Consider the following 17,584-nt stretch of genomic DNA (forward strand, 5'->3'; position numbering starts at 1 on the left):
ATATATATATATATATATTATATATATATATATATTGTATATATATATATATATATATATATATATATATATATATATATATATATATATATATATATATATATATATATATATACACACTATATATATATGACATATATATACAATATTATATATATATATATATATATATATATATATATATATATATATATATATATATATGTATACATATATATATATGTATACATATATATATATATATATATATATATATATATATATATATATATATATATGTATATATATTTATAATCAATTATCATCATCATTACAGTATTATTATTATTATTATTATTATTATTATTATTAAAGACATGTAGCTGATAAACAAGACCACCAAGTCCTATCGAGAGTATCTAAATGTGGGAACAAAAAACTTCTTTCTGAATAATAGGTGAACACTGGAGAAAGACAAGAGGCTGAATGGCTAGGAGACAAAGGGAAAAAGGTAAAAAGAAAAGGGAAGGAAATGTAACTAAAGGAGGAGGGTGCAGAGAAAAGGGACTGCAAAATACTCCCATTATAAGCAATGCCTCAAACCAAGTTCCTCGTAGACACTACAAATGACAAAAGATACTCTACATTTTGACTAATTTACGATAAAGTACTCAACAATCCCAAAATAATCTCCTGTGCTAATCTGCAAAAGTTAATTTACTCATCATTAGTAACGGCTAACAGCATTTCCTATTACAGCAAAATTTATAGAATACTGTCTATAACAATATAACATTACCGGAGGGGGAAGAACATAAAAATTTCATCTAATGTCATTCAGTCAGTCAACTCTCGTATATTACTTGACGTTTTTCCTTTTCAATAAATATCCTTTAGTCTTTTCTCACTTAACTAGGAAACTAATATCATATTTATTGATGGTTTAAGTTTAAACAACAGTGAAAGCATATACAGTACAGTATAATTTTACATATACTGTACTGTATTCTATACAAAGTATCTTAAGAATTCTTTAATCAAACACAAACAGTTGAGAAGAAGAGATTAAAACTAATATAAATGCCAAAGTAAAAGATTTTTAATTTTGAAGGGTAAAAGCTACTTCAGCATCTTCCTTATCCCATTCCTTCTAGTATAACTTTAACTGTGATCTCACAATTTGCTTGATTTTCTAATGTTTATAAGAAAGATAGGAACTATATCTAACAGTCAAGTTCTTATTAGTAACCTGCTTTTAATTTATCATACTTGCATGATAGCTACTCACGATTTTAGTGAATAAATCTGAATAGAAAATAAAGTTTGTCCTATATCTAAATTCTATTTTGACTGGGAAATAAAATTATTAGTAAGCTTTGTTTTGCATATTAGTAATCATAATACAGCACGTAAAAGTTTACGGTATAGTATCTTATATATATTAGCACTGCATTAACAATCAAGCTCTCGTCTGTACATGATTATGATGAGTACTCTTACTAAGAAGCTACATATGGTGAGATTGATAAGCGAGTGTACAGCATAAATCTAATACAGTAAATAATGGACTAAAGAAGTATTAATACATTGGTAAGCTTGTTAAGTAAATAATAGAGAAAGTCCAAGTGGCTCAACTTTCAAATCAATGTATGTCCTAACTTAAACATCGAACAAAAACAAAGCAAACCAAATAATGCATAACCAAAGATAGTGAAACACAAACAAAAAAGAATATCAGTCATCTCTCATTATGTACAAAAAGATGTACTGTACAGTACTTCTAGCACTCTGAATTTCAATTGTTATATAATTTAATTCTATGTTCCTTTATGATGGGCACGATAACTAATTTTCCGAGACTAAATCCTTCGAGTGGCACAATTACTTCTACATCCCTGCAGCCACCCGATGTACCCTTTTCTGGAACCAAAATCTTGCATTGCAATGTAGAAGGAAAGATTTGTTAAGAACAATTGGCCCTTCCTTCCTACAAAGATTGTATCCCATCATTATCCCTAACTTTACTTTCACTTCCCCAATTAGTATCTTTATGTAAATAGCTGCTTAGATGTTATTTCATGTGATGGGAATGGTTTAAGTAGTGTGCTGACTTTACCTCTAACCCACCGCTTCCTATAAAGTCCAAATCTATAGATATTCATTATATATTACCTTGTCAACTTTAGAACTCTTAACTAAACTACTGTACAAAGAATTTTTTATTGTTTTAATATATGTAATATATCCTATTTATATCAATTTCTTCTTGCTTAACATAACTGTGTACCTAAAACACTTGTGTAATTTAGATAAACTTCACCCATCAATGTCAAATCATAATTTGACAAATGAAGAATATAACTTGGTTTAAACCAGATACAGTAATTCCAATGGGAAAATTTCTTCCTAGAATACTTTCCAGAAATACCATATTCTAACATACTACATTAGGAGAAAAAACTTTATTGCTACGATGCTAGAGCATAAACTATATACAATACACATGCTATCTAGTTACTCCTAAAATTTATCACCATTTTTATACATACGAGATAACACTCACCATTGTTCAATTATCTAGACCACTTCAAGGGGAATTATCTACTCTACAAGAATATCTTCATTTAAACTCGTTAAGGTGCTAAACAGCGATATAAATCAAATATATTACTGAAGAATTGCCTAACCAAAATGTTTTATTCAACAAAAATTTATATCAACTAGATATTTTACTAAACTACGATTATACCTAAATCAAATGATAATCCACCTACAGTATCTCATATGTATCCATCCCAGGTAAAAAAAAAAAGCATTAACTGTAACGCAAAATGTAATCTTTAACAATAACGACATTCATCCTTTTGTAATTAAATGACCTTCCAACAAATATTAAAAGTTGACTCATTAACATTATAGTAACCCCACATGCACTGTAGAGTATGACATTCTTTCAAATTCTAGTCAGCAAGAAAAAAAGAAAGAATATTAAAGGAAAAATAATAAATATACTGTATAAAAGATGAAAAGTTTGTGCTAAAGAATAATCAAAGAAAAGGTGTTAATCATTATAATAAGTAAATGCTGTACAGAGTACAGTATACTGTATGTATCATAGTACAGTGAACCCTCGTTTATCGCGGTAGATAGGTTCCAGACGCGGCCGCGATAGGTGAAAATCCGCGAAGTAGTGACACCATATTTACCTATTTATTCAACATGTATATTCAGACTTTTAAAACCTTCCCTTGTACGTAGTACTGTTAACAAACTACCCTTTAATGTACAGAACACTTAATGCATGTACTACAGTACCCTAAACTAAAACAGGCACAAATATTAAAGGCAATTTTATATCACGCGCTTCCTAAACACGCTAAAAAGCACGATAAAAAATGGCAACCAATGTTTTGTTTACATTTATCTCTGATCATAATGAAGAAACAAACTGGAGGTAGAGCTTTGCTTATTACCCAGACATATTTCCCATACTCTTCCCTTATAACTACATCACATCTTCCTACTTTAGGTATATATATATATATATATATATATATATATATATATATATATATATATATATATATATATATATATATATATATATATATATATATATATATATATATATATATATATATGTATATATATATATATATATATATGTATATATATATATATATATATATATGTATATATATATATATATGTATATATATATATATATATATATATATATATATATATATATATATATATATATATATATATACACAAATACATGCATACATACATACATACATATATATATATATATATATATATATATATATATATATATATATGTTACTGTATATATATGGGTTATGGAAAAAATCCGCGAAGTGGTGAATCCGCGATGGTCGAACCGCGAAGTAGCGAGGGTTCACTGTAAAGCAATGGAAAATATTTTCCAGGTGTCAAAGAAAAGTAAGAAAGAGATAGCAGATGTAGTTTCAAAAGGAAATTAAATGCACAAGAAAATGAAAAAAATAATGTTACAAAAATTTAGGACTTGAAGGAAAACTTTACACAACTAACACTATGCAGTTCAGTACAAAAGGGAAGAAAACATGGATACGCAAACCTTACACACAACCCTTCAAAGGATTAATCAGCGCAGCATATATATCTTTAGCTTGTATCATCATACCCTACCCTATGTAACACCATAGTTTCAGTACTTGTAGACTCTCTTCTTCATCCCCAACACTATCCCTAAACTCCAAGGGTCAGTTGTCTTGTTGTGCCTTTTCTAACTATTTTGGTTGAAAGCATCTTTCTTCATAAAACCTGTTCTTTCCAAATCTTCCTCAACTTATTCATAAACTCTAAACCTCTGGCTCCATCTTGACGTCCCTCCCCCATCCAATAGGTTCCACTCTATATTACAACTGCAGTTGCAATATATTGTATTGTGTACAGTACAGGATTTCTCTGCTTTCAAGCTATATCGCTACATATTTAGACCACTTTTCAGATCTAACACTGAACAAAGCCTTATATCTTACAATGTGAAATTTCCCATTACTGCCATTTGAACCTTACTGTAGATGCCAAGGAAGATTGATTTCCGTCAGTTGCCATTCTGTCGCAAAGCGCAACACAGTATTTACTTGTAGCAGGTAAAGTATACAACATGCACTGTAATCAATACAAAAGACTCTTTACAGCAGTCCTTTGGCACCAACTACATTGCTTCCTTCCTACTCCTTTTCCTCTACCCGTTTGATTGCCTTGTTGTGCACAGTATCAAGAACAGTAATGTTTAGACTAAAGTGTTTGTACCTACTGGATAAACACAATGCAGGTACTGTACTCGAACCATCACACATGTATGGTACCTTTCATTATTAGTTTAAACTACATTAATTCTAGCTTTACATACTACAAGCAATTAGCAATTATTCCAAGTGGAAACTGCGACCTTTTAATCACTTGGTGTTACAATCTGAAAGGATATCCATCACTGGTATTTTACAAAACTCTTACTCTCTGCTTAACAAATAATGTTTATTTGTCATCATCCGAGGAGAATGTTTATCAACATTACACACACTCTCTCTCTCTTTCAACAAGTCAAATTGGAACTTCACCTTTGTTCAACAAATAAAGCATTCTTCAGTCAAGTCCAAAGAAGGATGTCTTGGGTCAAAGTACTAATTCTTATGGAGAAATGTTTCCAAAAGAGCCAACGTTATAGATATAAAAAAAAAAGATTTTCCTCGTTCAAATAAATACAACATAACGACAAATATTTTCCTTTCAATATCATCACGAACACAGTTCCACCGCATTCGGAGTAATAAACATCATATGATCTAAAGACCAAAAATAGAAAAAAAAGAACAATAATGACACTAACCTTGCAAAACTTTTATATGCTGCAGACATAGGGTTGATACATAATGGCACACGATCTCTTGCCAGATGAGTCATGATGAATTTATGTAAGCGGTCTTTTACTTGTGACATAGATCGCAACTGAAAATCAAGACAAATATTGTAGATTCCATGTAATAATTGAAAAGAGACAAAGCTATATTATAAAATATGCAAAGATAAAATGTATCTGTACTATTGATAAAGAAACACATTTGTAGATGAATTTTCCCCACTCTATACAGTTCAATAATACTGTACTGAATTTTCCAAACTACTGTATACTGTATTCACATATATACGTGTATAATATTGGAAGAATGGACAATTTTTGTAAAGCACTAAGGCTTTAGCAAAGGTTTTCATAAGTACTGAATTCATAAATGAAACTTGACTTTACTGTACTTACTTTACAGCAGGATTTTAAACGAACACTTCAAAAAAATAATACAGCACTATATTTCTTTACCGAGTATTAGGAAGTACTGTACACCGCATTTACTTATCAAATAAAATATATCAGTAACTATACTTTTCTCCGAGTAAGCTCTCTACTCATTGCATTTGATTTCTAGTAGTTGTTGCTGCTAATATCACTATAACTTACCTTAAAAAAACAATATAGCACTAAATATCTTTACTGAATATGAAGCAGTGTGCTGCATTTATTCATCAAATAAAATATACCGGTGACTATACTTTTCTGCGAATAAGCTTTCTACTCACTGTATTTGATTTCTAGTAGTTGCTACGGCTAATATCACAATAACTTAGCTAAACAAAAAAAAATACAGCACTACATTTCTTTACTGAATATTAAGCAGTGCACTCCATTTACTCTTCAAATAAAATATACCAGTACCTATACTTTTCTCCGAGTAAGCTTACTACTTAATTCATTTCAATTCTATTTGTTGCTGCTAATATAACAAATGACTTACCTCATTCTCCCAAGTGTCATCAAAAGCATGTGGTGCAGTTGGTTCAAATTCATGTGTGTATTGTCTTCCACCGCAGTTGGTGGATGAACAGCAGGTACACATACAAGAGTGGTATCTTAATCGGCCTTCGTCAAGGTAAGGGTGAGCTAGCGCTTCAGTAACTGTCAGCCTCTTATCCTGTATCAAAAGATCACAAATGCTTTCAATGTCCTAGTATTACATAAGAGGAAATTTACAGTCTTATGAAATTAGCAAAATACTTTCTTTTTAAGAAAATAAGAGAATAAAAATACAGTAGATATTATGACACCTATTCATTCTTAATTTTTCTTTAAATAACAGCTGTATTCCCACAATTTTGCTAAGTGAAGAATGTTGGAAATCAAAAACAAATAAACCCTGTGATAAATTAAAATATGGAGAAATAAACATAATACTAAACTCTTCTGCCTTTTGTTATTAAGGCTTACTTACTTTCATTTGAAAAACACTTAAGATAAGGAAGAAATGAACCCCATTAAACAGTCAAGCATTCTAGAGTAAATAACAAAAAAGTTGACATTATCAACTTCCAAGATTAATCATCTGCTCAACACACTTGCTCTTAACCTTTAACACAGGTATTTTTTCTTAAGATACCTTAAAGTACTTTGCATTAGATCCTACAATACTATCTTTATACAAGTCAGATTTTGCAACAGTGCTTGCAATGCTACTATAATTCAATTTGGTTCTGCAAATATTGGATGACGATTGTTGCTCAAAAAGTAAAAAATAAACTAATAAAATAAAGAAATTTATAAAAATTAGAATGAAAAATAAATAAATACAGTACTGTACATAATTAGTAACCTGTTGATGACTCCTGTACTGTACTACAAAAGCAATACTGTACAGTATACAGTAAACCAGAAAAAACGAAGCAATGACGCATTGCACTTCAAAGTATCAAGGTACAGATACAGTAGAGTATCTAATAGCCCCTAGAAAACTTAAAAGCGTCTGAATTAAAAATAATGTAAGGAGGTTTATTTCAGTGTTACAGAAAAAGGAATAAAAGGCCTTTGATACTTGTAAGGTTTGGTGATTTGGCACCACATACTCCTTTTCTTTATGCGCAGAAACTGAGGGCGGGAGTAGAAGATCCATGTTGAAGCGGAACTTGTGGTTAACGTATAAACAACTGATAGTATACCGTACATCGAAATTACTTTTTTGGGATAAAGGAAACACCCCCTTTTGGGCAATTTTCTCTGCATGATAAAGATCCCAGGAAGGTGGCTAACAACACATGAGAACATAATTCCGATAAAAGCAGAACATTACATCATGTGGCATCCAAACCATCATTTTTGAGAATTTTAACTTAACTGCTTAACTTTCCGGCATAAACAATACGTTTTTAAGTGTTGCAATATGAAATATGAGAGAGAGAGAGAGAGAGAGAGAGAGAGAGAGAGAGAGAGAGAGAGAGAGAGAGAGAGAGAGAGAGAGAGAGAGAGAGAGAGAGAGAGAGAGAGAGAGAGAGAGAGAATTTTGAAAAGTAACTTTACACTGAGGGAGGGAATGATATAAGATGAGAGATTGAGAGATTTTAAATTGTTAACATTGCCGAGAGAGAGAGAGAGAGAGAGAGAGAGAGAGAGAGAGAGAGAGAGAGAAATACTTACAGGGTCAAACGCAAGCATCTGGGTGAGTAAATGGACGGCCTCGTGGGTTGCATGTGAAGAAAGAGTATAAAGGGCAGGTAACGCTGGTGGTTTGGAAGGTCTCCGTAGCATGTGCGTCACTGCGCCTTCACAAGCATATTTCATATCTTCTAAATTTGGGGTGCCTAATAGATCTGTTATTCGTTCAAGCTGGAAAAAAATTAACAATATGTAAGTACAGTAATCGAGTAATTAATAAAAGTAAACAAATATTTGAGAATTAATAACCTGAGTGAGAGCCTTTCATAGTATAATAAAATGTAAAATTTAATATTTTATAAAGTTTCATGTTACAAAAATTTTCACTAGTTTTGACATGATTTACAAAAGATTTTCTTTATCCCCATACGGTATTTGGATAACAATAAATCATAAATTTTACACTAAAACACTCTAATAAAAAAAGAAATGATAAAGCATAATAGACATAACACTAACTAAATTGCATGAAAAATTGAAATTCAATACACTATATTGTGGTAATCATTTTCATAATTACTGTCATCAGGATGTCCTGTAATTTCTCTTTTCAACTTCAAATGCAAATATACTGTATTTGTAATACAGTATTCCCTAACATTTCCCCAGTAATTTCATCATAAAATATTCTAACAATAAAAATTCCTTTGATTTTTTTTCCAGCTCTTCCCTGCTCTCTAATCTTTCATGGGAGAGGCTAAGGAACAAATAATAAGAATTTACAGTACAGTCATTATCTCTCCAGTGACCAATCACCCTACTGGAAACGTCCCTGTCTGTCATTCTGCCGGACTCGGGTTCAAGACCCGCTCAAGCTCTACAGTTTCTTGTTGTGTCTGCAACCTCACCATCCTTGTAAGCTAAGAATGGAGGGTTTGGAGGAGCCTATAATTATACCTGCTGAGTCATCAGCAGCCACTGCCTGGCCTTCCTTGGTCTTAGCTTGGATGGAGAGGGGCCTTGGGTACTCATCATATGCATATATGGTCAATCTCTATGGCACTGTCCTGCTAGGGCATTGTCACTGTCCCTTACCTCTGCCATTCAAGAGCAGCCTTTACACACTATCCTTCAGCTAAATTAGTGCAACAGCCTCTGTACCATGGTCTTCCACTGTCTTGGGTTAGAGTTCTCTTGCTTGAGGGTCCACTCGGGCATACTTTTCTAACTAATATATCTTGTTTCTCTTCCTATTGTTCTTTTAACGATTTTATAGTATATATATTTATTTTAATATTGTTACTGTACTTAGAATATTTTAGTTTTCTTTGATTCCTATCCTCACTGAGCTACTTTCCCTGTTGGAGCCCCTGGGCTTATAGCATCCTCCTTTTCCAACTAGGATTGTAGCTTAGCAAGTAATAATAAATAATAATACAGAAATACGCTAGACATCATCTTACTTGCTGCACAGGACTTTGTGCCTGGAAAAGTATTCGACGACCCAAGAGTTCGCCAAATATACAGCCGACGGACCACACATCAACTGCTTGGGTATAGTGCCGAGCACCCATAAGGAGTTCAGGAGCTCTGTAATACTGGGTCACAACTTCCTGAGTCATGTGCTTGGTCTCGTCTGGTTCTTCCACTCTCGCTAAACCAAAATCACAGATCTGAAAATTGGGAATATTTCATTAAAGTTCTTTAGAAAGATATTTAAAAAGATATTCTTTATACAGTATATAAAAGGTTTTACCACCAGTTTATACAAGAAGAATTAAAATTCTCTCTCTCTCTCTCTCTCTCTCTCTCTCTCTCTCTCTCTCTCTCTCTCTCTCTCTCTCTCTCTCTCTCTCTCTCTCTCTCTCTCTCTCTCCTGGTAAGGTTACAATTTAAAATCTCTTTCTCTAGCTCTCTCATCTTATATCATTCCTTATATCATTCCCTTCCTCCTTGTAAAAGATACTCTTCAAAATTCTCTCTCTCCAATATTTTCTCCCTCCTGGCATGGGTATCATTTAAAATCTCTCTCTCTCTCTCTCTCTCTCTCTCTCTCTCTCTCTCTCTCTCTCTCTCTCTCTCTCTCTCATTTATATAATTACCTCATTGTAGAGTTACTTTTCAACATTCTCTCTCTCTCTCTCTCACCTTTAAAACACAGTTGGAGTTGACGAGGAGGTTTCCAGGCTTGATATCCCGATGAATGATTCTCGCTGAGTGGAGGTATTTCAACCCTGCAAATGGAAGAGTTGATGGTTACATTTTACATAAGTTTCATTTTCGTCAATGCTGAAAGTCAATTTCAATTAACATATTAAAAAAATCAATTTCAATTACTATATTAAAAAGTCAATTTCAATTACTATCTTAAAATAACTCAATTTCCATTACTATATTAAACAACTCAATTTCAATTGCTATAATTAAATAATAAATTTCGTCAACGCTGAAAGTCAATTTCAATTACTATATTGAAAACTATACTTAATTGCTATAATTAAAAAGTCAATTTCGTCAACAATGAAAGTCAATTTTAATTACTATATCAAAAAATTGAATTTCAATTACTATAATTAAAAAGTCAATTTTGTCAACGCTGAAAATCAATTTTAATTACCATATTAAAAAAGTCCATTTCAATTACTATATTAAAAAAACTCAATTTCAATTGCTATAATTAAAAAGTTAATTTTGTCAACGGCGTAATTCAATTTTAATTACAATATTAAAAAAGCCAATTTCAATTACTAAATCAAATACCTCAATATCAATTACTATATTGAATAACTCAATTTCAATCCTATATTTAAAAGTCAATTTCGTCACCGTCAATTTTAACTACAATATTGAAAAAGTCCATTTCAATTACTATTTTAAACAAATTATATTTCAATTAGTATACATAAAAAGTCAATTTTGTCAACGCTGAAAGTCAATTTTAATTACAATATTGAAAAAATCCATTTCAATTACTATATTAAAAAACTCAATTTCAATTACTATAATTAAAATGTCAATTTCGTCAACCATAAAAGTCAATTTCAATTACTATATTAAACAACTCTTTCAATTAATATATTTAAAAATTCAATTTTGTCAACGCCGAAAGTAAATTTTAATTACAATACTAAAAAAGTCTATTTCAATTACTATATTAAAAACTCTCAATTTCAATTACTATAATTAAAAAGTCAATGTCGTCAACGCTGAAAGTCAATTATAATTTAAATATTAAAAAACTATATTAACTCAATTTCAATCCCATATTTAAAAAAGTAATTACGGTCAACGCTGAAAGTAAATTTCAATTCCTATATTTAAAATAAAAGTAATTTAACAAGTAGGTTTGATCATACAGTTGAAGGAAAAGTCATTAAGTCTATATAAAGACATTTATTACGAATGAGTTATTACATTTCATTCAAATAGATATAATTTCATGAGACATTGAATTATGGCTTTTTAAAGTAGTAGTAGTAGTAGTAGTAGTAGTAGTAGTAGTATTAGTAAGCACATTATGTATGTATTCATTCAAACAGATATAATTTCTTAACTCATTGAATTCTGACTCTTTAAAGTAGTAGTAGTAGTAGTAGTAGTAGTAGTAGTAGTAAGCACATTATGTATGTATTCATTCAAACAGATATAATTTCTGAAGACTCATTGGATTATGACTTTTTAAAGTAGTAGTAGTAGTAGTAGTAGTAGTAAGCACATTATGTATGTATTCATTCAAACATAATTTCTTAAGACTCATTGAATTCTGACTTTTTAAAATAGTAGTAGTAGTAGTAGTAGTAGTAGTAGTAGTAGTAGTAGTAGTAGTAGTAGTAGTAGTAAGCACATTATGTATGTATTCATTCAAACATAATTTCTTAAGACTCATTGAATTCTGACTTTTTAAAATAGTAGTAGTAGTAGTAGTAGTAGTAGTAGTAGTAGTAAGCACATTATGTATGTATTCATTCAAACAGATATAATTTCTTAACTCATTGAATTCTGACTCTTTAAAGTAGTAGTAGTAGTAGTAGTAGTAGTAGTAGTAGTAGTAAGCACATTATGTATGTATTCATTCAAACATAATTTCTTAAGACTCATTGAATTCTGACTTATTAAAATAGTAGTAGTAGTAGTAGTAGTAGTAGTAGTAGTAAGCACATTATGTAAGTATTCATTCAAACATAATTTCTTAAGACTCATTGAATTCTGACTTTTTAAAATAGTAGTAGTAGTAGTAGTAGTAGTAGTAGTAGTAAGCACATTATGTATGTATTCATTCAAACATAATTTCTTAAGACTCATTGAATTCTGACTTATTAAAATAGTAGTAGTAGTAGTAGTAGTAGTAGTAGTAGTAAGCACATTATGTATGTATTCATTCAAACAGATATAATTTCTTAACTCATTGAATTCTGACTCTTTAAAGTAGTAGTAGTAGTAGTAGTAGTAGTAGTAGTAGTAAGCACATTATGTATGTATTCATTCAAACATAATTTCTTAAGACTCATTGAATTCTGACTTATTAAAATAGTAGTAGTAGTAGTAGTAGTAGTATTAGTAAGCACATTATGTATGTATTCATTCAAACAGATATAATTTCTTAACTCATTGAATTCTGACTCTTTAAAGTAGTAGTAGTAGTAGTAGTAGTAGTAGTAGTAGTAGTAAGCACATTATGTATGTATTCATTCAAACATAATTTCTTAAGACTCATTGAATTCTGACTTTTTAAAGTAGTAGTAGTAGTAGTAGTAGTAGTAGTAGTAGTAAGCACATTATGTATGTATTCATTCAAACAGATATAATTTCTTAACTCATTGAATTCTGACTTTTTAAAATAGTAGTAGTAGTAGTAGTAGTAGTAGTAGTAGTAGTAGTAGTAGTAAGCACATTATGTATGTATTCATTCAAACATAATTTCTTAAGACTCATTGAATTCTGACTTTTTAAAGTAGTAGTAGTAGTAGTGGTAGTAGTAGTAGTAAGCACATTATGTATGTATTCATTCAAACAGATATAATTTCTGAAGACTCATTGGATTATGACTTTTTAAAGTAGTAGTAGTAGTAGTAGTAGTAGTAGTAGTAGTAGTAGTAGTAGTAGTAAGCACATTACGTATGTACTGTATTAACCACTTTCCGAAAAAGGTATGATTATATTCATCAAGACTCACAAATCATAAGTTATAACGTACGTATAATAAGGAAAAACGTTGCATCATGATAATCAAAATTCATAACGTTACTAGTATTAAAAAGACTAACCTATGTAAAAGTCTAAGACCACCCACTGAGCAGTTTCAAAATTTTACAGAAGATAGAAAAAAAATTAGAAAGGAAAAAACTAGAAATTAGACTAAAAATAAAAAAAAAACTACACGAACAAATAAATGATTTGACACGGTGGAGTACCATGGTGTTAATTAAGTTTATTTATATATATATATATATATATATATATATATATATATATATATATATATATATATATATATATATCACAAACAAATGCAGCCGTTTCTAGTCCACTGCAGGACAAAGGCCTCAGACATGTTCGCATTCATGCCTGCGGTTTGGAAATTTCATCACCACACTGGCCATTGTGGACAAGTGATGGTGGGAGACTATAGTCTGATCGCTCACAGCAAACCAACTTAGTACGTGGTTCTGACTAGTACAGCTTTGCAAACCCTTTCACCACGTTAAGGTATCCCCACTCAGAATGGGATGAAATCCTTTCTGCGAGTTTTTATTGCATCATTTATCAACAACAGGGACCAAATGCCCGTCTCTGGGTCGAGACCTACAAGAAGAAGAAAACGGCACGGCCAAAAGTGAGGCGGACGAAGAGTGCCTCTTGAAGGGTGGAAGGTTAAAAGTGTTCAGAAACCTGGCTAAAGATTGAAAGACGTTGTCAACGAAACGTAAAAAAAAAAGAAATGACTCTCGAAAGTTATAATGTGAGAAGAGGTGATATGGCAGTGTTACAAGGTCCAGGGAAATGAAGAAGAAAAATCTATGTAGTGATAAAGGGTAGAAGAGAATTTAGCTATGATAAGCAGCTCTTCTAGGAGAGGGACACTCCAAAATCAAAACATTGTTCTGTACCATGGTCTTCCACTGTCCTGGGTTAGAGTTCTCTTGCTTGAGGATACACGCGGGCACACTATTCTATCGCATTCCTCTTCCGCTTGATTTTTGAAGTTTTATAGTTTATATATGAAAGATCTATTTTAATGTTACTGTTCTTAAAATGTTTTATTTCAAATGTTCACTACTTCTCTTGTAGTTTATTTCCTTTCCTCACTCTGCTATTCTTACCCTTTTGGAGCCTTTGGGCTTATTGCATCTTGCTTTTCCAGTTAGGGTGGTAGTAGTAGTAGTAGTAGTAGTAGTAGTAGTAGTAATATTCACTACTTCTCTTGTACTGGAGTTTATTTCCTTTCCTCACTAGGCTATTTTACCCTGTTGGGGCCCTTGGGCTTATAGCATCTTGCTTTTCCAATTAGGGTTGTAGCTTATCTAGTAGTAGTAGTAGTAGTAGTAATCAGACACTTCGTAAATCCACCGATTTCTCAAATTAACAGACCAACAAATTAAAACCATAACACGCACTCAAATGCAGACACGTACTTGACGCCATTTTTAAAAGTATAAGAATGAGCTAAGAAAAGTGTTGACCAAGCCTGCAAGTAATTACCGAAAATTAAATTATTACGCAAAACTTTCGCCCGGCTCTCTCGGTCCTGCTGCAAAGTTTCGGCCAATTAGCTTCCAAAACACACACACACACGACAACACTCGGCGATGTCAATCATTTTATTCTTATTTTTTCAAGACTGAGAATCCGTTCTGAGTAATATTGTAATATTTATCCTTGGAAATATGTGTATATACATTGTATGTATTACGTGTTGATACATTCATGTATACATTTGAGATACAACATTTTCCCACACATGATTCGGACCAAGGTCTAAAGGTGTATCTTTAGGCCTTGATTTTAACCTGCATTGCACCAGATAAGAAAGCGATTTGTTTAAGCATGTCATTCATACAATTTCCATGGTATTGCACTATTGCAATGTCCACGCAACCTGCATAATTCGTTTTTCAGCTTTGCACGCTATTAAAAACTACCTGCAACTATACATATGAGAGAGAGAGAGAGAGAGAGAGAGAGAGAGAGAGAGAGAGAGAGAGAGAGAGAGAGAGAGAGAGAGAGAGAGAGAGAGTTCTTCGGTAAATAATATTGTCATCCTCAACCTACCTACTAACAATAGAGCATGGAAGAAACGATGCCAATTTGAAGCAAGGGACACTTCCAGTGGCTATAGTGTTTACGAAAGAAACAAACACCCAAAATTCAAAGGAAATATGACGAACTTTACCAACATTCAGGGACACGGAAAACAAAACACACCTAATGTACCTATTGTTTAAAGGTTTAAAGGGGTCTCTTGAATGGCAGAGGCAAGGGAGTGTCATTGACATGAATGGCAGAGGGCAAGGGCCAGTGACATTGCCTTATTGAGCAGGACAATGCCCTAGAGACTGCCCATATATACACATGATCAGCGCCCAAGCTAGGACCAAGAAGGGCCAGACAATGGCTGCTGATGACACAGCAGATGAACCTATTGGCTCCAGCTAAAGATAAAATACCAACAGGAAAGACAACAGGTATACATTTTCAATTTACATAAGTGAAAGGTAGCATGCATAGCCTGTTAGAGTTTCTGATGAGGCTGGGTTACTACCAAGATTTTGCCATTCATAGAAAAGAAATCTTAGAATAGTGCGTGACTATTTATATTTTAAACCTTAAGGAAACAAGAAATAGAATGGGAATTACCTTGCATACACCCTGGATACCATAGAGCTCTTTATAAGTTTTCCTTAGCTTTATTGCCCACAAGGCAGGTAAATTTTCATACACATATGAGATGGCCATCATATAAAATTTCCCCCTAGTCAGTTGGTTTTATTAAGATTAAATAGCACGAGGAGCAACCATATTCCCTTATACTTTCATATTGAAAATGTTGTCACAGATAAGTGTCTCAAAATACTACATGCCTAATTCAATTCCAAACCTGAAGGAATGAAGAAATAGAAAGGCAATTACCATGCATACCATACAGCTTTTTCAAGTTTTCCATAGCTTTACTGCCCACAAGGCAGGTAAATTTTCTTACACATCTAATGACACTCAATGTAAAATTTCATCCTAGTCTGTTGGTACTTCAACTTCCATATGATTTTGATAAAACTAAACTAGATGAAAAGCACAATTAATCAATTATATTATGCAGGGAGATGGAGAAGGCTAATTAGAAACAGTGACCCCATATAGAAATGGGAAAAGCTGAAGAAGAAGAAGAAGAAGAAGAAGAAGAAGAAGAAGATTTTCCTATTGAAAATAGCTTGTAACATCTGAAACAATTTAAAGTCTTCGAGGAAACCAAGGCAAGTGTTTTACAAGTACATTCGCCGCAAGTGTACCATAAGTCCTCAACATTTCCTTTGTATATCAGTCCTATCCCTAACGTCTGAAACAAATTAAAGTCTTCGAGGGTATGTCTAAACTCCAAGGCAAGTGTTTTACAAGTAAATTCGCCGCAAGTGTACCCAAGTCCTATACGTGTCCTTTGTATATCAAAGTCCTATCCCGTTACGGGATCAACCACAAGTGGGTAGGTTTTCACATTTTCTATTATTCGATTCAAGTCCCATCTTCCTATACAGTTGGGTATAACGCAGTTCCCCTTTTGTTCAACCTTGTTCCAAATCGGTTTAAAGATCGAACCTAAAAAAATATTCTAACAATTGACGACCAAAGTCCTTTCTACCTGCATGACTAAGGCACAACACCACTTAGCACGACCGCATTCCTATATATCAGCTGAATGTCTGATATTTCTTTGCTAAGACTCCAGTCAAATCTTCCTGCTATGTCTCCTCTTCTTTCCTTCTTTAGATGAACAAATTCAATCCGGATTAATCACAGCTTTTTCTTCTACTCGTGAACAAAGTTCCATATTTTTGCCATATTTACCCCAAATTCAGTCTCTCCTCACCATATCCAGTCTTATTGTAATGCTATCCACATAGTCTCTTCCGATTCTTTGTATGACCTTAAACCTATTCGCTAGAAATACATGCTAAAAATACTAAATTTCGTATGACTATGGGCAATATTCCTCTCAAGTTTGATCACAAGACTCGTCTCGCTTTATAACATTTTCCAGTAGAGTAAGTTTTGAATTCTACAATTCTATTTTCATAAAACTTTTCCTCTCATAAGATCAATTACGATGTGGAGTCTTCATGCAAATAGGGTCGAAGGGAAGATTGATTGAGTGATTTGGAGTTTTCTGGCATCTTAACAAAGGTAAATGACGCTGATATCGTTTGTTATAAATGAAGAATAAGAGGACATTCAATTTAAAACCATTAAAGAGAAGATATCCTTATGAAATTTAATTAGCATTCAGATGACCAGCTTCTGAAATAAATATAAAAATACCGCTAGCATAGTACAACACATCCTGCCCAAGAATCTTGGCAAGGATGACCCCGCTATCCTCAACTCGAGACTCAAAAGATACACTAT

The 17,584-nt window shown here is 32.3% G+C and overlaps 1 protein-coding gene across 4 annotated transcripts in view; it reads right to left on the reverse strand.

Annotated features, from left to right (window-relative positions):
• nmo (serine/threonine-protein kinase nemo) overlaps positions 1 to 17,584 on the reverse strand; it is a 341,472-nt gene that overhangs the window by 40,368 nt on the left and 283,520 nt on the right. For all 4 annotated transcript variants that reach the window (XR_011044290.1, XM_068372255.1, XM_068372257.1 and 1 more), the window contains exons 5-9: positions 10,118 to 10,203; positions 9,433 to 9,642; positions 8,012 to 8,200; positions 6,342 to 6,518; positions 5,384 to 5,502 (exon numbers count right to left, since the gene is read on the reverse strand). Coding sequence is in view for 3 of the 4 variants with exons in the window: in XM_068372255.1 (XP_068228356.1) it covers positions 5,384 to 5,502; positions 6,342 to 6,518; positions 8,012 to 8,200; positions 9,433 to 9,642; positions 10,118 to 10,203 (781 nt within the window). In the remaining variant the exon portion in view is untranslated. The remainder of the gene's footprint in view (positions 1 to 5,383; positions 5,503 to 6,341; positions 6,519 to 8,011; positions 8,201 to 9,432; positions 9,643 to 10,117; positions 10,204 to 17,584) is intronic.

The sequence above is a fragment of the Palaemon carinicauda genome, chromosome 4 (assembly GCF_036898095.1).
Source record: "Palaemon carinicauda isolate YSFRI2023 chromosome 4, ASM3689809v2, whole genome shotgun sequence".
In the NCBI taxonomy this organism is placed as follows: domain Eukaryota; kingdom Metazoa; phylum Arthropoda; class Malacostraca; order Decapoda; family Palaemonidae; genus Palaemon; species Palaemon carinicauda.